Source organism: Botryllus schlosseri, chromosome 8 (assembly GCF_051294905.1).
Source record: "Botryllus schlosseri isolate E-star chromosome 8, Bs_hap1, whole genome shotgun sequence".
In the NCBI taxonomy this organism is placed as follows: domain Eukaryota; kingdom Metazoa; phylum Chordata; class Ascidiacea; order Stolidobranchia; family Styelidae; genus Botryllus; species Botryllus schlosseri.
Genome location: NC_137243.1, coordinates 21,160,515 through 21,181,796, shown reverse-complemented (window position 1 = coordinate 21,181,796; position 21,282 = coordinate 21,160,515). Strand labels below are relative to the sequence as shown.

At 40.4% G+C, this 21,282-nt stretch overlaps 1 protein-coding gene and 1 long non-coding RNA gene across 3 annotated transcripts in view; one reads left to right on the top strand and one right to left on the bottom strand.

Moving 5' to 3' along the window:
- Positions 1–12,298, bottom strand: part of LOC145445036 (uncharacterized) — a 37,327-nt gene extending 25,029 nt beyond the window's left edge. Inside the window, exon 1 of the long non-coding RNA XR_013916864.1 lies at positions 12,265–12,298. This is a non-coding gene — a long non-coding RNA (uncharacterized LOC145445036). The remainder of the gene's footprint in view (positions 1–12,264) is intronic.
- LOC145445006 (protein turtle homolog A-like) overlaps positions 1–21,282 on the top strand; it is an 89,974-nt gene that overhangs the window by 11,368 nt on the left and 57,324 nt on the right. For both annotated transcript variants that reach the window (XM_080323090.1, XM_080323091.1), the window contains exons 2-3: positions 6,201–6,374; positions 11,506–11,661. In XM_080323090.1, the coding sequence (XP_080179216.1) occupies positions 6,201–6,374; positions 11,506–11,661 (330 nt within the window). The remainder of the gene's footprint in view (positions 1–6,200; positions 6,375–11,505; positions 11,662–21,282) is intronic.

Here is a 21,282-nt window from a genome sequence, read left to right as displayed (position 1 = left end):
TGCTGCCTCATATGCATGCAAGTACTGGAATGGATATGTCTCTGCAAAAAGGATCTTCAGATTATTTATAGCCATAACTACGACTCGATTGCGTACACAACACACGAAATCATGTTCGAATGACAGATCAAAAACTTTTTGGATACCAATGCTAATATTATTATCACGTGTGGCAGTCACTTTCCTCGCCTTCTCAGCCCCTTAATGTGGACCTTTTTTAGAATATTCCCTGTTTCAATTCTTGTTAGCAACGCCGACACGTTTGATGAGACTATATCAGTTTCGCATACCATATCAGATATGTATTGCGATTTAAAATATTGATGGTAATCTCGTATTTTACAAGTGCCGATTGTAAACTTTGATCAGATATTCGTAATATTATCAATGGCAGTCTAAATCTTAATCATATCTAATTTCCAGGTTGATTCATTAGCATTCGACCATCCGTTCGCTTATATATTTTATCGCCACTACACAGCACATCGATTGGCACTCATGAACGGAAACGGCCTGGTGCAGTCGCCTGCTGCACAGTGCAAATATGCTTAGTGTGGTCCGGTGAAATTGCCATAGAAAATGTCGGCGTAATGAAATGACAAGACAATTATGCGGACAGATATAAAAAGACGCTCAAATCGTAATAATAAAATATTGTCAAATTGCTGGGAATACACCTCCCCGCCTTTAGTTAGCGGATCTGTTCCTTATAATTGACATATAGGCTTACTAAAACGCCTTGGTATTATGTGCACAAATTCTGAAGGTCAAAATGACATGTGTTGTGTATAGTAGTGCTGGACACTATGATACTAGTAAACTCGAATCTGAAGCGAGTATTTTTTCCGGTAGCGAGAGTGGAATTTTTCGAGTACTGTTATTATATGCTCCTCGCCACTAAGAGTTAATTGTTTAACGAGAATTATAGTTTCGATATTATTTTCCCATGTGGAAGACTGTAGTCCTGAATTGGCCGTATCGCAACATCGAAACATGTATTACAAAGCTACACCCGTTAGTGCAAATAGCACATCTGTGAAGCTGTGATCAACCCACAGTATTGTCACAGTGAAATGAAACAGGTACGGTCGAAAAAAATACCAAGTAATCTTTAATGTGATGTAAAACAGGTATTACATTCTATGTGGTGGCATAAACCGTACATATTTGGATTTTCCGCGTCATTTATGCTGCTGCAGAGTACAACTGTTCGGGGATTCGTTTACGAAAAACATTTCCACCCACTGCAGTGTTATTATTTAACTATTTCACATTGCTGGTAATCTAATTGTATGAAGACACGGTGATCACATTCCGGGACATCACTAGCAATCGTTCAATGTTGAATTTACGGAAAAGTTTGTAAAGTCGGTAGACTCACGCATACATGCAGCACCGGGAACCAAGGATTACCTGATCGATGTGAAAGACCGTGTCACCACGCCTGTTTTGAGGCAAGCCAGCACGTCCCCAGAGAATACCCAATCATAAATGTTTCTGTCAGTAGAATCGCAAGCCGAAATGTAGCGCGAAATGCGGGGAAATTTTGTACAGACGATTTTAAAAAACATCTGTCAACCGCCGACTCGTGTCAGAGCGAATATGCTCAAAATACCGGAATGCCGTGCTTTTAAAGCACGCTGCATATTAATAGTGTGTGATGTATGCATTGATATTTCAACCCGATACACATATCTTCTTGTATGAATAACTGAACCCGCAAACACGCATATATTTTTTATCTTTCAGGAAAGAGACTACCATTTTATAGCGCCGTTAAAGATATATTAGAGCGGTGGCTTTCAAACTTTTCTAGACATGCCCCCTTGATGATAGTGAAAAATTTCGCGCCCCTCCCCCGCCCCTATCGTCCCATCAAAAATATTTACAAGAACAACCATAATGTTTGCAATCCCAAAGCATATTTCGATGGTATGGAAGGTCATGGCTGCTGAGAGACTCGTCAAATCTGACAATCGGACTTTACACTAGTACACAGAGATCAATAATTACGAGGTACCGGTAACTGGCGAAGAGCAACAAAATTTTTTCAGTTGAATAAAGGTTCGCAGTGCAGAACCTACCGAGGTTCGTTTGCGAACGGGAACCTACAAATGTCCCGAGATTCACACACCGAGCACGAATGTGAGCCTCACGTTCACGCCATCCCTAATAATTAGGATTATTTCCGTTGTTGAAACTGGGAAATTTCGGCACAAATTAAACTCATGCCGTGTTCAAGAAACATACATTTCTCATAGGCGGCTTCGCGCCCCCACCCCCTTCAGATGCTTTCACACCCCAATGGAGGCGTATGCCCTGTTTGAAAACCACTGTATTAAAGTATCAGTAATGCTGAAGGGTACTCAGACAGACTAATATATCACATATTGCCGTAACTATGATCGAATTTATGGCGAACTTGATCGATGCCCAATTTATCACCGCAACAGTTGCTTGCGAAGTATTATTCTTGCCAAGTTAAATAGCGATCTCTGTCGTTGCTAGTGGGATGTGTTGAGTTACAGAAGAGAGTCGCTGCGATATGTTTGTGAAGTATAAGGCATGGAAACGGACTGCACACCACGAATTTTTGAGAGTCTGTCATCTGAACAACCCTAGTGTGTCTATCTTACAAAACCTCGTCGATAAATCGGTACTTTACATCCGAAAACTGATCTACCGATAGCCGTTCAACTCGGCGTCACCTTGCTTCATCCGTTTCAGAGTGTAATATCACACCTATGCCAGAAGCGGGCAACTTCTCCAGTCGGCGGGCCGGATATAGGAAAATTAAGTGCTTGGCGGGCCGGATCGCTGAATCGATACATGATTCGCCCATTTATCCACATATACATGGAATAAATCGTATTTAATGAATGTATTTTAACGACAGCAATGTCACTTCCAAGCCATTTCTCGCCGATAATGACGACGACAATGTGGATTTGAGAATAGCATTGTCACACAGGCGCCGCCATGTCTGCTTCTATCCGATCTATCAACACACGGTTCAATCCTTAATCAAGATTTCAAGGCGTTCGATAAGCCCTGTACCCCTAATTTACCAAGATATCAATTCATTAGGGTTGAGTACGTAACGAGATAGCGTCGTTGTTCAACTGTGTGGCCTGATTAATCTCGATATTGAATTCATGCGGTCCGCGTCCTCTACGAAATTTGAATAGTGGCCCGTGACCCGTTTTGAGTTAGCGACCCCTGGTATAAGCAGTGTCTTACTAGGGTTACCATACGTCCTATTTAAAGAGGATTTGTCCTCTTTTTTGACTATTTTGAAAGTGTCCTCGGAGGACGCCCAAATGTCCTCTTTTTTGAGATTTTGTCCTCTTTTTTAAGAATTTTTGTCAAATATATGGCAAAATCGACTGAGAGACATTAAATTAGCATTGAAGTAACGCTCCGGCGGCTATTTCGGGAGCTGAGCTGGAAAGTTGACCTTTTTTTTAGTCAACCAACTGATAATGTGAAAGGGAAAACTGTATTTTGGGCGCTGAGCGAGAAAGTTGACCCTTTTTTTTGTCAACCAACCAGGAAGTGGGAAAAATTTACCATTTTTCAAGATTTTCCTCCGATTTTGCAAGTCTGAAAATTTTGAAAAAGTGTCCTTATTTCAAATTTCCAAAATATGGTAACCCTACGTCTTACAAAAGCCAAGAAGTGTGCCGTGCTACAAGTCGGCGGTTACGGAATGAAACATAGGAAATATCAGCCTGGTGTAAATGACCATTGTAGTCGATAAACACCATGATTACCACAAACTACATTAGCGTTGAGTACATCGTAAATGCCGATAATGCAAGTCTTCTCGCTTCGACGAACTTAGGCGTAAGCTCCACTCTCGCACGCTGCGCATACACGTATATAATAGCATAGAGCAGTGGTTCCCAACCTTTTTGTCTTCATTCCCCACTTCAGATTCATTTCGAGCCTTCATTCCCCACCAGGACCGTAACAACTCTTTGTCAGCCCCGCCAAAAAAACGTTGGTCTTGGGCCCCCAGAACCTCCTCGGCCCCGCTGAGCCTGTACGCTCTTCCCTGCAACTTTTCAGCTTAATTGGGTCTACTGTTTAGTGCGTCGCCTTACTACGACTAAACGCGCGAAGCGCGAAAAATTTATCTAATTCGAGTTTGAATCGGACAATATGATCGGGAATTTCATATATTTAGCTATCAATTTTTCATCCCCCCTCAGCTCACGTACTCAGATTTACCGGTAGAGCTGATGGAGGTGTGTCGGAAAAGGTAGGACCCCTAAATAAGAATTGAACATCTTCGGGCGGACCCGTTGGTATATTGACTTCGTTACATTATGCTATTTCGTGACCTCCTATATCTGTTATGTCAAAAGATATGGAAGCGCCAAAACTAAAAGGCACACACGATTTCAAATTGCTATTGCTTTACTGGCAAATTATTTTTCACTGCGGGATGGCATTTGTCCTGTTGGGTTGAGATCGCTAGGACAGGAACATTCGGCGCCTGTCATTTAAAGCCAACCAATTAAACATATATATCGAAGTTTTGGGTCACCACACGGGCATTCCTTCACGGCCAAGGTCTTCTCGCTGCTGATCGCTCTGGCAAACTTCACGGAGCTGCATGTTACATGGCCTATAACTTCATATGCCTTGGTGCGTCGTGGCGCGGTAATGGCCGACGCCGAAATCTCCATTTCTATAAATTCTACGTAGTTTCGTGGGGGAAGGGTACCCAATAATCAGACATTTGGCAATATTTAATCGCGCACCAAGCGCGAAATTTTTTCGAAAAAGAGGCATAAATTAAACAGAAATACTTTAATTTATGTTAATTCAGGAAATAATTTTGGGCCCCTTCGAGCTCGCCCCCTCCCCAACTGGGGGTTGGGGGTGCGGCAGTTACGGTCCTGTTCCCCACTATCCAGCACTTCTGTCGTCACAGAGCAGCTATTAGCTGGTTTGACTACACAAGACACACAACCACACCAGTACGCAAGAAAATCGCCTTTAACTGCAACATAAAACGAATTGTGAACCGATACCAGTAACGCTCATAATTTCGCGAAAGCGTTATTTCACGTCAAATTAGTCATGCTGGATGCGTTTGTGACGCCATGATTGGCCATCCAGAGTCAAAAATTAGGTTTTGTGAACAACACACAATATAATTTTCGATACATACATTCCAGAGCAGTTAACTGGTAGCAGTAATTGCGCATGTGTCTCCGTGAATATGTCGACTGTCCTGTATATAATTCTGAACAAATTCGTCTATTCCCCACCAGAAACCATTGAATTCCCCACCAGTGGGGAATTCCCCACCGTTTGGGAACCACTGGCATAGAGTCACTAAAATTTGACGTAGTAAGCACGTATTGGGAAATCCCGGCAGAGTGAGGCCGCAAGCCACATCATGTAAGACGGAAAACTGTCCGCGGGCCGGACAAAATCCTTTCGCGGGCCGTATGTTGCCCGCCCCTTCCTTATGCACTGGCAATGGCGATCATTGCGGAACTGGTCTAGTGATTCGATCCAAATCTACCAACTACTAGGGACAGTACGAACCACTGTTATGGTTCGTGTGAACTGGGACGTGAACGTCATATATGACGCCACGATGACATCTTATGGCTAATACTAACCCTACATTTCTGTAAAGTAGTATAAGAATTTACCTAATACCTAGCGAGGACTAGAAAGAATAATATCGTCAGACTATTGCTACATTGATATTGATCAGAGTTAAACCGGTTTTTATACTTGCTACAGATACCACCACAAAATTAAGTTATACAGCAGCGAACACCCCAATTAGCCAGATTTGATGTACAATTGTGATTTTAGACAGTTCCGATTAACTGCTAAATATATGCGCCCGTCGAAAAAATATAGTTTTAGGTACTACTCACTTGAGAAATGTCCATACCCTCCGTTTTTTACTTCCGCTTGAAGTAATTTCCAGACGACTTGGAAATTCCTCGATGTAATTGAAGGAAATTTATGCCAATACTTTTTCTTCTACTTGAGTACAAACACTGACTTCTTTGACCACTTCTGACAGAGTAGCAGAGTAGCACCTTCTGATGTGAAAACTAGAGATTGGCATCCAGCGAAACCTAACTATGAACATACTGCAGAGCTGTATACTTCATCATTCTCTGTCTACTGGCGGCACATAACCACCCAACTTGAATTTTCAGATATCTTCCAGCTGTTCGTTCGCAGAGGAGGAGTCGTGATCCTGCCATGCGAATTCCCCAAGTTTGACCGTGCAGGGCCACCGCCTCCGCGCGTGATCCAGTGGTTCCGCGACAAAGTCCCGGTTTTCATGAAAGTCGGCCAACACTCGCCGGACACGAGTCCAGAATTTGAAGGTGAGCAATGGCTTGGAGCCAACGTGTTGAATATTATCATGTAGAATGCCTCATTCTCCTAGCGGTCAAATGTTGTTTTCTTTATGTACGGCGGTGGGGTGTTTACACAGTTGCTGCCCATTAATCACGGTGCTTGGTTTCGTATCATCGCGGGAATCAGTTTGCTTCTACATCATGAACTGTTTGTATAGATAGTTTAGTTTGTCACTCAGTGCTAGACATAATCGAAGTAGATTCCTACTACTGGGCTTCGAGTCGAGTCGAATTTGCGAATATAACTCATTATGATGCCATAACATTATGGATCATTTGGAAAGTTGAAATATCTACCTTTCTGGGACCACAAAGGAAATAATCCCACTCATTCAGCACATAAAGATAATTCAATATTGCTTGAACCATGACAATTTCATTGCGCTTTGGGGCAATGCTGCGGTTTGGCATACTTTTGAGAAATGCCGTTTCCACTAACTAACGCGTGTTGCTTTATAATACATGTTAGGAGGCTGTGTTACAACCGATTTAGATTTTTGACTTTCAAAGCCGGCTATGAATGTATCCATTAGGGTTGTTCAAAAATAACTTTTTTTCCGGATTCCAGTGATTCACTATTTAAATTGCCAGCTTACCCTATAAGGCAGTGGTCGGGAACCTATGGCTCTTTTGGGTATAGGATATGGCTCTTCCAAATATTCATTTTTGTGCTGAATTGATCAATATTGCAGACTTGTTGGTAAATTTTCATCACAGCCAGAATAATTATTCTCGTGGCAGTATAAACGTATCTTTGACAGGTAAAGACAATGCGGTCTTCAGGAATAAGGGATCGAACCCTCTCTTTTCAAAATCATCGAATATAGGTGACTGTCACGCCGGCGGCCAATATTACTCGCGAATTCTATGTACCCGACTCGAAATCTTGATTTGTGCGATACGTTGATTAGTCAAAGAGCATAGCAGACATGGCGATGCCCATTTAAAAACGCAGTTTTCAAATACAAATGGTCGTCCTGAGCTCCGGCGCGAAATGAACTGTTGTGGATGTGACATTCACAATTACAAATTCGAATTACAAACAACGCCATAGCTATCCACGTTCTTGATTGGTAAGTATATAGCTCTATGTACCGGCGATAAAATGTATGCGTGTAGCCCAACGTTAGTTACCGCCGAATACTTTGAGAATTGAGAAACCGATGAGTATTGAGATTTTCGGAATCAGTGTGACAGTCACATTCGATTAATATCAGTTATAATAAATTCTAAGCAACTTATGATGAATTGCGTTATCAATGGTGAGGCTTGGTCCGTCTGTGCCTTACCTCTCGTTTCGAGCTCTATTTTCAAACAATAAATACCAATTTTTACAAAGAAAATACGACGCACGCGAGGAATTCCATGTAGTGAGTTCGAATTAGTGCTATCATGACGTCACAATTGAATTACATGACGTCACGAATTTTCAATTGTGACGTAACAGTTGATTGGCATGTATGACTCTTTGGGAGTTGAGATGGAAAAAATAGGGCCGATATGGCTCTTGGGACAAAAAAGGTTCCCGACCACTGCTATGAGGGAAGAAATCGAGTCAAATTTGTTTTGCATCGTTTTTTAGGACAACTCAACAATGTCATGGTGTTGACAGAAAAATGTGAACATTTCTTTTTTAATTTTTCATAATAAATTAGGAAATTAAATTGGCTCTGCGGCGGCTTATACTTGTTAGAATTGAACCTAATTTGGTGTGCAGCCATTTTTAGAGTAGCCTGACAATTTAATCAGTGAATCACTGGAATCAGGAAAAAAACATATTTTTGAACAACAGTAGCATCCATACTAAATTTATCTTGGATAAAACATAATGGTACTGGCAATAGCCGTATAATTGAAGTACTGGACTGGAAATAATAATCTCTCTCCACTCGACTCGAATCCTTGCTATTATAACTCGATTCGGACTGGAGTAGTAGAATAATTGTGCCCAAACCTAGTGCTACGGAGACCGTAAATCGTGGATCACATTGTATGGGTCGTGTGTAACAAATCGCAACGCACGGCACATGTATAGTGACTGTAATAATATTAATAATAATAACACGGTTAAAATTGGAATTGGGTTGTGCCGACTGTGAGAACACTCTAGAGCAGGTATATGTTATTTTAATCCAATCATGGATTGAGTCTGCACTGCCGAAGAAACTGCAATACCCCACCCTTCCATTGAAATGCAATGGAAGAATATTTGGGTACAGTTGCTGAACGTATCCTCGTTATATATTCTTTACAATGACGCAAATTAATGAGGCTTTTATCTGACAATTTTACCATGACATCGAGTATGTTTATTCCATGATAGATAAAAGTTGAGTTGGCGGCAGACATGGTTAAGTCAGTAATACCGATTCTAATGATCTGTATATATTCATCGGTAATGACCGGACGTGGTCAGTAAGTAACTAAGTACTTATACGTTTTCGAAATACTCAAGTTGACGTTGCCTACCTGCACTACTTACTCACGTGGTCGTGACTTTGTATTACTTCCAAGTAAAACTGTACTTAGTATTACACTTTGGGTTTTAAAGTAAAACGTAGTCTGGACATAAGGTTGCATCACTTCTACTAATGAAATCCTTTTAACGGTTACTGGCAAATTTATATATATCACAATATATAAAATTGATTACACCACTATGAGTCGACCCCGGTCGATGTAGCTAAAACCTAGATAATATGAGTACGGTGTTTTCATAGTCTCGTTTGCGTATAGTTTTTGAATAAACTATACGCAGATCACACTCATGATATAAAAATTAATACTTATTCATACGATTTATCATGAATCACACTGTGTTTTTTTACTGTTGCATGCATTTCATTTACTCATTGCATACTTTACGAATCAAGCCCTGGAATACCTTGCCAAATCGCTCGAGTACATCACGCTCGATACAGGTATGACTCGTATTGTCCGTGTTGCGCTAGCTCTCTTCGGATTGAGCATAGTGATATGGTAACAGTCAAGCTAATGTCCGTCAGGACAGCATGTCGACACATAATGCATCTACCCCACCTGTATCTTTCCACACAATGTCAAATGTGCATATTGACCATTAATAAAATAACTGTGTCTGTCTGATTCCACGGAATCCACGCGCTTCTTCCGAGACATGCATTAGTTAATTTACGCGAAACTAAGATGCGGCTTTCAAGTGTAACTTGATTAAATAGATCGTGGCTACCAGCGTCTATTACCCTTTCAATTTATTGTGGACCCTGCGTAAAATGTGAACATCAACCTCGTAGGTGTGTTACTGGCCTTACTTGGGTCTATATATCTGTTGTTTCACAGAAAAACAGCAGTTATTTTGTGTTCTCTTTCGATATTATCGACATCAGCCGTATGTGTCTAAGTATTGACCAATTAATACATAAATTCTGCATACCGAGGCCTTCATATAAGTTAGGATGTCGGGTTCCACCCTCCTTGAGAGTTTATTCGAATGCAAAAACTGTAGCGGCTATTGTCAAGTAACTGATATTGTCACCTCGCCGACGTTGCATTTAATGAAGCTCGCGGGTTGTTCAAAGTTCAACTCTAGTTCAACACACGGGAGTATGCCTAATTACCTATGGGTCATTGATTCGGAAATTGAACTCTATAAAAGTCTAGTCGGGACACGGATAGATCATAAGTTATAACGACAGGATTTTCGGTCAAGCACAGTATCACAGCATAGTAATGTAGAATCAAGCATGGCAGTCGTTTTTTTGATCTTTTGTGTGAACTGTGTCTGTGTTTCGTGGCCCTGGTCAGTGGTCATGCGTCTCGGCAGTCTAACCAGCCGAATTATGATTGTCTTGATGTATCGAAATATACAATGGTCGTGTGCTTTGAGTGTATAATAATAATCCTCGCATTTCCGAAATAAACAAATAGAGCCCAATTGGAACCGGAATGTAACTTAAGTATACCGAATCAGTCTGAATCTTCGACACGTAATAGGGTATGATGGCTTCGATACCAAATATTGGCAATCGGACGTGATCACATTTATGGATCTGGACCGGAGTTTGGAATTATCTTCCATGCATGAACGTTGCAATTTCTAATACAAGCATATGAGCGTTATATGTCATTGCCAATGGCCTATATCAGTTGTTCTCAGCCTTAGTGCTTGCGGACCGGTCAAATATCGAAACAAATTTTTCTGAATGGTAACCTTTCAAAAATATAAATTATACCAGAATGTAATTACGACAGAGATGTGAAATATGAAGACTTTAAAATTTAATTAAAATGGAAATCTGGTCTGTCGTTTTGATGTTACGCTTGTTGGGCGTGGTTCTATTGAAGCAAGGCAAATTGTTGTTAAAAGCACTAACTAGAATTTTACGGTTGTATTTCGTCTGGAAGGAATGCGTCTTCGCTGCTTGCTAGTTTCTATTATACTGTTAATAGTGGCTATGTTGTACTGCCTTATTTCGTCAAATTTCATTTCAAAAGTATTAGCTAGTCTTAAACTAGTTTTGGGGTAGTTTTAAAAGTTTGGTACGACACTCGCGATATCGTGATGTCCTATAAGTCGAAAGTATACTATGAACATTAGGGCTGTTCAAAAATATTATCAACGAAAAACTTAAATAACTCTGCTTCTACTAGTTGGAATTGAGAGTCAAATTTGTATTTCATCGTCTTTGAAGACAGCTCAACAATTTCATAGGGTTGACAAAAAAATTTGATTTTTTTTTTTAATTTTCCCAAATAAATTAAAAGTTTTAATTGGATCCACTTGTTAGAATTGAACCAAATTTGGTGTGCAGCATTTTTGAGGTTAACCTGATAATTTAATTCTAATGGCTGAAATCTAGAGACGAAAAGTTGTTTTTGAACAGCCCTAATGAACATATATCATACGTCACACAGAGTTCTACATTGCGTTGTGAATTTAAAATGAGCTTGAAATTTGGTGTTGTATTTCTGTAATTAATAAACAAGCTTTCACAGTCTTGCATTTTGCAATTGAGAATATAATTGAAATATAATTGGCAGACTGGCGGTTGAGAACTACTAGGTTATTTTGCGGTACGCTGATATAATATCTCCCAAACTAAGCTGTTTTTGATTTTAGGACGAGCTGCCCTAGTGGACGGCAAGACGAACGCATCGCTCGAGATCGTCAACGTGACTATACAAGACGAAGGGGTGTATCGGTGTCAAGTTCTGTATTTCGTCGAAGCCTTCCGGAAGACATCGAACGGAACTTACGTACGGCTGATCGTCACTGGTAAGTTACCTACCAACTGTGTTAACTGTTATTGTACAATGCACATCGCTGATTGAGTATTGAGGTTTTTGCGTAAGAAGTGGTTTGTGTGTAATCTAAAAATAGGACATCGAGCATACGCCACCTGTTTTTACTTTGATTATTCGAATGTTTTTGCCGGTGACGTCATATTTTGCGATGCGATCGTTGGTATACAACAGGGGTGGGCAAACTTTTGAGCTCGCGGGCCGCTTTCAACATCTGAACCCATTCGCGGGCCGCACTATATAAAATTGAGATTACAAACCAAAACGCAATATTGGTGTTTGATTATAGTGAGGACATGGAGGTAATATATATGCCTATTTAAAACAAACCAAAGATTGCTTTGATGATATCGTACACACGTCAGAAACAGTGGCTAGATTTCATAGGCTGGCCGACCTCAATAACCAATTTGTCAAAACTATAGAGATGAAAGTCGGTTATCCCGAATCTTAGAACAAGATTGAAATTTAAATCTGTGAAGAGCGATCTGTTCATAGTAATTTCGCTTTTGGTTCAGTTCCAGGCCACACAATGCTGACAGCATCATAACCATGGTAGCTTCAAACACGCTTCTACTATATGTGTAGATAAAATATAAATACCCTAACTCTACGCATACAGAGAACGAATCTACCTAATTAAGACACGCGCGAATCATTTTTTATAAGCACATCACTGAAATGAATAAAACTGGAGTGGCCAATCTGAAATCGCACTCGTGAGTCGTGATCCGAATGTCAATGTCGTTTAGAATTTCTGTGATGTTTAGCAGTTGAAACCCTTCAACCTTCGTGGGCCTTGAGATCGGGCTGTCGCGCCAGAAATTAAATATAAGAAATAATATAGTATTTAACTAAGAACAGTGGTTCTTTTTAAGACACGCCTCCTTATGATGGTGAAAGATTTCGCGCCCCACTTATCGTCATATCACAAAACGTGACATACTCGGATGCTAGCAAACATAGCCGATAGTTTTATGGCATGGAAGGTTACGTCTGTGGATGAGAGATTTTTAAATATGAAATTCAGACTAAATAGAGAGCAATAACCATGAATTGGATGTAAATCGCGCGAAGCGCGGAAAAAATTTCAGTCGAGCTCAGCTTAGCGACGCCCTTCAGATGTTTTTACTCCGCGCCCACCCCAGTTTGAGAACCACTGCCCTAGAAGTATCATGGTGAAATATACTAAGAAATACTAATTTAATCACGTCCCTGCATTAATTCGATTTTTAGTACGCTTTTTATCAATATTTTTAATAAGTTTTTTTAGACTCTCGCGGGCCGCATGCGGCCCGCGGGCCGTAGTTTGCCCACCCCTGGTATACAATGTTCTTTACTAGTTGCTGAAGATTGCTTCTTACGAATGGCAGCCGAAAATATTCGGCTGTATTTCAACATCAATACGTCGTTTAATTGTTTGTTGAAGTTCTGTACCAAGCTTTGCTTCGTTGGCAAATCGCCAATCATAATTGTTCCTCCTTATCGCATATTCCAACGTACCGTGGCATGCCGGGACACGGCAATAATATTATGTGTAGATACTGGACGAAAGGGGTCAACCCATTGGGTTTATCACACTCTGAAACTGGAATTATTCCTGTAAAGTGCGATATCGATTTTTGGAACTAAACACCAACTACATTGTACGCTGTGTACTTATACACGGGGAAAGCAGTGCGGCGTGTACAATTGTACATAACATAGTATGCAATGATCAATGAACACGAGATATGTATGCTTTATTAACGAAATAGACAAATTGCTTGTTCGAGGTACAGAACTTGAAGATAGCTTTCATCAAAACATCCTTGACAAGATTACATTCATTGTAACGTATAATTTTCAAAGTTGCACAGTGAAGATCTTCTTGGAAGTAGAGAACTTCGATATACAATCGAATAATGTATTCATATTAAAATAAACCCGAATATTTATAATGTTCTTTCCAATTCTCTACTATATAGTTGCTGACGACTACCCCTGACGAGTGTGAGTCGAAATTATTCGGGTTTATTACAATATGAATATACTATTCAATCATACAGTTTACAAAATAGAAGTTGAAATTTGGCGACGCGATCGCAGGATAAATCCTTATCACCATCAAACCAGTTGCACTGATGACGCCTTGCCAAGTAATCCCGCCCCAAATCCGCTCAATTAGCGACCGTGTCGACATCATAGTCAAATTCCTATTCACGCAGATGTCAGGAGATATTTTTCTGACATGCGCTAACAAATTTACGAGCATCCCGGTAGCGGGAGCGTGTTATTATTCCGCGCCATTTGTTCGGTATCGTTTAAGCCGGCGGTTTGATGCGCAAGTGTAATCTCCGCGCATAGCAGCAATTCAAATGTATCACGTAGCGTATGCCACCGGTTTGTGATCTGATAATCACCAGACGGTGGCGGATATTGCTCGGTAATGATCACACGGTTTGGAATCGGATAGCAGCAATTTGTCATGAGAGATTTGCTGACGTTGAAATTACCGACGCCAAATACATATTCGTTTAGATTGACAATGTGTGTCAACGGCTATTTGTGACATATACTTACACACCGCTTGACCAGGCACGCCCCTGCCAGAGTATGGCATATTCGAATGTACCAGAATTATAAAGAGGGATTCAAAGTTAGGTAATGTGTAACGTTGACGCTCCGCTATGGCATTCATACGGTTGGGCGCTATGGTTCGAGTCTTCGAATCCAAAGCGAGTATTAAATTGTGATAATGGGAGTCGATGAGTGAGTGACGATATTTTCAACTAGGCACTTTTCATGAAGAGATATATGATCAACGTGAATTATGGCTTCTATGCTTCATTTCCTAAGTGTGGAAGCCTTGAACCTCAATTTGTTGTAACTCAGCCTCCACACATCTAGTACAAAGCTATTACGCACGTACACGGAAATGGTATTTCTGTGACGCCGTGATCAACCCACATCATTGTCACCAAGTCCATTTATTGTAAAATACTAAATTATCGTAATGCGGTGTAAAACTGACAATATTTTCTTTTTGGTCACATAAGGTATTGCGTATTAGAAATTTCAATATCATCTAACTTATGACTTTATAATGAACGATACTCGAACACTCGATTCGTAATGGAATCCGTCAGCTATTTGAGTTTGCCTAGCCCCACATTTCATGTAATATAGTTGGTAATATCGAAATGGCTACCGATCACAGGGAATATTAAAACGGCTGCTGATCACACTTATATTAGGAGATACACGTCCTTGAATATACTGGTTTCAACGTCAAAAAAAAAACACTGTTGTTCTACAGTCTATGGTTGTGGAATATATCCATATATCCGTGTTAAGTATGACTTTATCTGGTAGACGTATTGCCTACGAGATAGCGTAATGGTATGCAGTTGGATACTCGATCCAAAAATAGTGGGATCGCACCCCGATATAGGGTCAGACGAAGGTATCGTATTTGAAGCTTCCTAAGGTGGTCTAAGTAGTAGTCAGCATTCCTACTCAAGTTTAAGAAGAAGAGGTACTTTTTAACTCATATCAAAATTACATCAGTTGGAAATATAAAATGAAGAATTTGGATATTAAATTGCAAGATGTACTTTGCAACGCAAAATGACTATCGACATTACTGATCGGTAGATCTCTAGATAGGTAGAATCTCCAAAAAGGTATTCAACGGTATCGTGACACAGAAATGTTTCATCTATGTTTTTCTGGCGCTATTATGACGATTTCACTCATAAAGGTGACGGGAAGTTATCCCCAAAATACCTCCTACGTTTCAAACTATAAAAGAGAGTAGTTTCGCCTCAAAACCATTCTTCAAGTTGAAGTACAAGTAGGTACAAACTACCTAGTTATCCGATAAAGTAGAGGCTCATAAGTTATCGCATGCCTCGGTAGCAGTAATTTGTTACTGACTATCGCTGTAGCCCCATCCCCTTGCCCCCCCCCCGGATAGTGTAGTGAATTTTTAAAATTGTGGTGCTGACTCGATAGCCGAATCTTAATCGTCATCGCAGCAGGATTGCGCGGACAAAAGTAAGATGCCTTCCACCGTCCTATTATGAAACATGTTCATTATAATTTTCTCATTTCTATTCTCTGCGTTTGAATATGGGATCTTTGTTCGCGACCTTTTGGCCCGTTCAGTTCGCGAGTATCTGTAATGTATGCGTCAGAAACTTGTGCAAATATAATGATAAGCGGGTTTACGGGGCGTGTAATCGATTATATAAATACATGGATTACATTCTCAACGGATATAACCATAACACTGGCTTAGGGGAGCTTCGAGGTGTAATGTGGCGCAGCGCAACTCGATATATGTAACGTTGGTTGATGCTGTTGTTTTACTATCCATGTTGATTCGTCTACTTCGGATTTTTTTTTGCGATTCCTGAGCTGCTGACTTTCGTCACGATCCGCTTTCGCCCATGGCTTCTGTAAGACACCAGGCACGCTGATCAGATGGCGTGGAGGGTGGAGCCTCGATATACCATAAGTAGGACCCATTAGTGATGTTAGACATGCCACTACGCTATCACGCCGCCAACTTTCATTATTCAGCATTCGGCATTGGATGTTCTAACGTGCCCGCAACCAACGAATTTGGTTTTCTTGAATTCTTGAAATACAAGATAAATTGAACAGCTTCTTTGAGGTACAGAACTTCAATATACAATTGAATAGTATATTCATATTAAAATGAACCCGAATATTTTCGGCTGACACTCGTCAGGGGTAATCGTCAGCAACTAGTAGAGAATTCGAAAGAACAGCGTATATCAACAATCGTAACACAAAATATGACGTCACCAGCACGAAATGTCGAATACGAGAGCGTTCAATGTACTATTTTTAGATGATACACGAACTCTTTTTGTTGACACAGCACCAGCCAAGGCACATGATTCTTTCCAGAAATTCAAACCCGAAACGCGGCCAAGTGTCAGCACTGTCTCCGGCAGGTCATAAATTAACATAAAGACATGATCGCCTGATAAGAACTACTGCCGAAAAGTTCCGATTCGAATGTATATTTACGGTTCAGTCAGTACAACAAATCGTATTTGATTGTGCCGATGTACACGTTTCGGTTGTAATTACCCAAAACATAACCTTCCAGCGGGTCACTAAGTACTGTGCTGGTGGCATGTGGTTAAGTGTCGGCGTTACCATCACGATTTTCCAATTTCACGGTAGGAATGGCAAGGTTTCAGTTTGAGTTATCCGCCTTAAGTTGCGTGTGCAGTATTTTTTGATGATGTCATTTCTGAATTTACTTCAATGTGATCTATTAAAGAGTTGAATTTTAAACTTTCAATTCAAATATACAAATATTGCAATAATCTTTTTTGTGTGAAATTTTTTAATAAGATTTTAGAAAGGTATTAAAGGGGGTGGTGTTTCGTGCAAAAAAATCTAAGGACGGCAGCGCGGTATATTGCATTATTATCATTTTGATATCATATAATATGGGGTTCCGAACTCGATGCATGCATTTATTTTCAATTTCGAGTGTGATTGACGCAAAATGAGCTGTGGTCAGCAACCAAATCTATTTAAAACTGAGCACTTGAATACATTCACATTAATACGCTTGCAATGCTGTTTAGTGTTTATGTGGGGAAATATACTGCGTAATTTTGTATGATTAGCCGTTGAACTCTTGTACCGTTATCGTAGAAATAGTGGCGATGTATCGCACCAGTTTGCAGCGCTATACTTACCGACCCATATATGGTGCTCTAGTTTCGTACGTGCCAAACCGCGCATTAAATGCACATTTCTTGCTCTAATTTCTCAACACGTATCCCATATTACACCTTATTCGACTTAACTAACGCCAGTCAACGTTTCGACCCACACTGCACTTCAGTTACGGGTACTTTTGCAACGCGTTCTGTGGCATATCACCTTTGTAATATATGCTACGTGCCACCGGGGTTGAAGGCAGTTCGTAACAGGCCTACTTACCGCGTTGCCCCGCTGTGGTTCCGGTTGACATCAAGTACTTAACCCCTTTGAGAGGATTTCGCTAGAGCTAAATCGTGGATTTGTTATGTTTTGAAATCCTCCGAGAATAGCGACACGTAGTGATTCTCGTCTGCTCTAGTGCGTATTTTGCGACAGAGCTTTGTGGGAGACAGTGAAGTTTCAAGTAAGTCGTTTGAAAGAAGATCGTGACCATTTCAACACAACGTGGCGTCTCATAATCCGGAGCTTTCGGCATTTCCGCGGCCATTAGAAAGACTGAAAGACAGTGAACGAGCGCCACCATACGTATATATCGTCCGCTCTTCACAATCGATATTGTCCGATTGACAATTCTCAAATTCCCGACACCCATAAGCTTCACACCATATCATGTCAAAAGCTGTTCCATATTCGGTAGATATTAAATTTTGCATGGAAATACAAGATTATTCCGATTTTCCTTTTCACATTATTTCAAATTTTTTGTCGTCTGTTAACCTGCTGGAGTTGAATCCCGAGTTCCACGTAAGTTGTGGCTCAGTAGGTATATATACTTAACTTTCAGTAGAAGATGCACGTTCCTGCGTTAGTCCTTGTTCTGACATTTCGACGAGAATGCGACGACAGTATTGCCCCAGTTACATATATTGGTCGAGTGGATGGGATATACAGTAGGATATGGCGGAATGAGTCTACAACCACATATAATTGAATTACACGCGTTTATAAATGACAAGTCACGTGATATACAGAGATGGTCATGGGCAATGTATTATAATGAGATGGTATATCTTAAAAGTGTATGGACTGCGAGATGGCGCAGGGAGACCTACAATACTAACTAACAGAATTGGGAAAGCAGAAAATGTCCAGCACGTCCGAATTATATTAGAATTAGAATTACTGAATTCCCCAAACTTGAGAATTGAATTAAATTTTTAATGAGAACGAAATGCAACAGAAATCAAGTTCAGTACATATCAAATCCGAATTTATGAGAATGTATGTGCATTGTACTTGTACACAGTAAGCTTTGCTCGTTTCGCAGGACACGGGGTTCCTGAAACATTTTCAGGAAAAGCAGAAACTAGATGAGAATAAAGATTATCGGCTTTTCGCTCAAATTAGTCCAATCAGACATCTGCAATTAACTAATTGTACAAGTCTGCAGGCTACATACGTACAATGTTTGCGAGAAAATGTCTATCTCTAAGCACAAACTGGATTTAAAACCAGTCGCGAATTGCGACCAACATGTACGGCAAAGCCTTCTCGTCTTGGCTTCCGATGTATTTACTCTCAAAACGCTAAGGATTGCACGAAATCTGTTTATACACACAACAGTATGGTTTTATAAGCAGGTCGGGATTCTTTGATGCCTAAAGTGCCCACCCTACAGTGTATGCATGATGGCTACTTCGCAGACATGATGACGCCGGCGTGTCAGTCGACATTCGACAGAGCACGGGTACCCTCAATAACCTTTGGCCGTGCAGCATATATCATCGGGATTCAAAGGAAACATCAGGCGCAGATACGACTATAAGATAGGTTTACCATACGTCCTCTTTTTAGAGGATTTGTCCTCTTTTTTGACTTTTTTGAAAGTGTCCTCGGAGGACGCCCAAATGTCCTCTTTTTGAGATTTTGTCCTCTTTTTTGAGATTTTTTGGTTTACTATAGGGCAAAATTCAACTGAGAGACAGTAAATCAGCACTGAAATAACGCTCCGACGGGTATTTCGGGAGCTGAGCTAGAAAGTCGACTTTTATTTATCCTCAACCGACCACGAAGTGGGTAAAATTTACCATTTTCTCAGGATTTTCCTCCGGTTTTGGAAGTCTCAAAATTTTAATAAATTGTCCTCTTTTCAGATTTCCAAAATATGGTAACCCTACTCTAAGATGATTATGAATATGCCAATATTCAGAAGTTTCGCTGCTTCATTCAATTACCATTCATACGGTATCTTTGCAACGTCAAAAACTCGAAGGTCCGTAATCCGTAATTCATGTTGCAAAACCACATTTAATCGTCATGGAAGATGATAAAAAAAATGCTATATTGCATACAGTAAATGAAGATCGTGCATTTCACTTATATTCAGTATGGCGTAAGGTGCAACTCTGATAATTCACACTTTCCGGCACAAAATTTTGCTTCCACACTCACACTCATTAGGATTGGTGTGTTTGACTCGCTTTCTGCGATCGGAATGGGTATGAGAGCAAATTTCGCATAGGAACGTGCCGATGGTCCAATTTGCACCCTATACTCTATGGAGGAAATCTGGTACAGTTTCTCATGTATTTACGGTACAGTAGTGTAAACAGTAAGGTGGTGGATTAGTGCTTTAGAACAAAACTATTCCAGTAAAAGTTGAAACTCAAGTGTTTGGGGGACTTAAGTAAGAACTGCAAAATAATCCTTAGTCGGAGATGGTGCATTTCAACTGAACCCTTTGACAATATCGCATTCAACAACGCGCAGGCGGTGACTTATACTTGGTGCGCCACAATGAGTTGAAATAAAGGCATTTTAAAGATAGATTAGGAATGGTGTGAACGTTCGCGTTCTATGTGTGAACCTCGGAAATTCAGAGGTGCGCGTTCACAACAGAACCTTGATAGGTTCTGCACTGTGAACCTTTTTCATATATTACAATTTTCACTTCATTATGACATCTTTAGTACAAATTTATTGCATTTCAACTGCGGGCCACTCTGTGCATGCAGAAAAAATCAACACAAAACGAATATGCACCTTGACAATCTCAAAAATTTTACTTGCTTTGTTACAAAAGTTTGCTCCAAATATCCAGCTTCCCGTTTGTGAATATTCAGCGACTCTCTGCTGAGAGCTCGACTCGCAATCACACAACGTCACAAGCGAAATGCACTACATGAAGTCAGCGAATGATGCTTATTCAACTAATCAATCTTGACTTCATATGTTTATTGTATCATAAAAAAAACGTTCGATTGGGGTGTTGGCTACTGTTGTACAACTTATTAATGGGCTAATATCGGTAGCAAGTATAGAAACCCTGTTTTACACTCTGCTTAAAATCAATGTTGCAATACTCAGATGCTGAATGCATTGTCCGGTCTGGCCAAGACTGTTAAGGCGTAAGCATATATTCCATGGCAAGTCCTCATCGAAATTGTTGGCAAAGCGATGGATAATATTGATTTTATGGAAGTATCATATCATTTTATTGCCTCAGTTGATACATTAAGCGACGTTTAAAACGCCAATATGCACTTCAGCATTGTGGCATTATGTGGCCCGAGTCTTCGCTAGGTATCGTGTACATTGATATACCCTATCACTTCATTCAAAGATAGGGTTGGGACTTGGGATTAGCAATATGACGTCACGCGACGTCATGAGGTTCACACCATCCCTAATATAGATATTCTGTACCATCGAGCTAATTACTGAGAATGAACAATACGAGTCACTGAATCGAAATCGATTTCAATCCCATTCTGGGACGTACGATTCGGGCCAGGCATTTTGAATGGAATCCGGTCTCCTGAATATCGAATTAGATGATTCGAAACAAATTAACGTGATAAGCCGCGTATTTTATCATTGGGCAAAGTGATTTCGATAA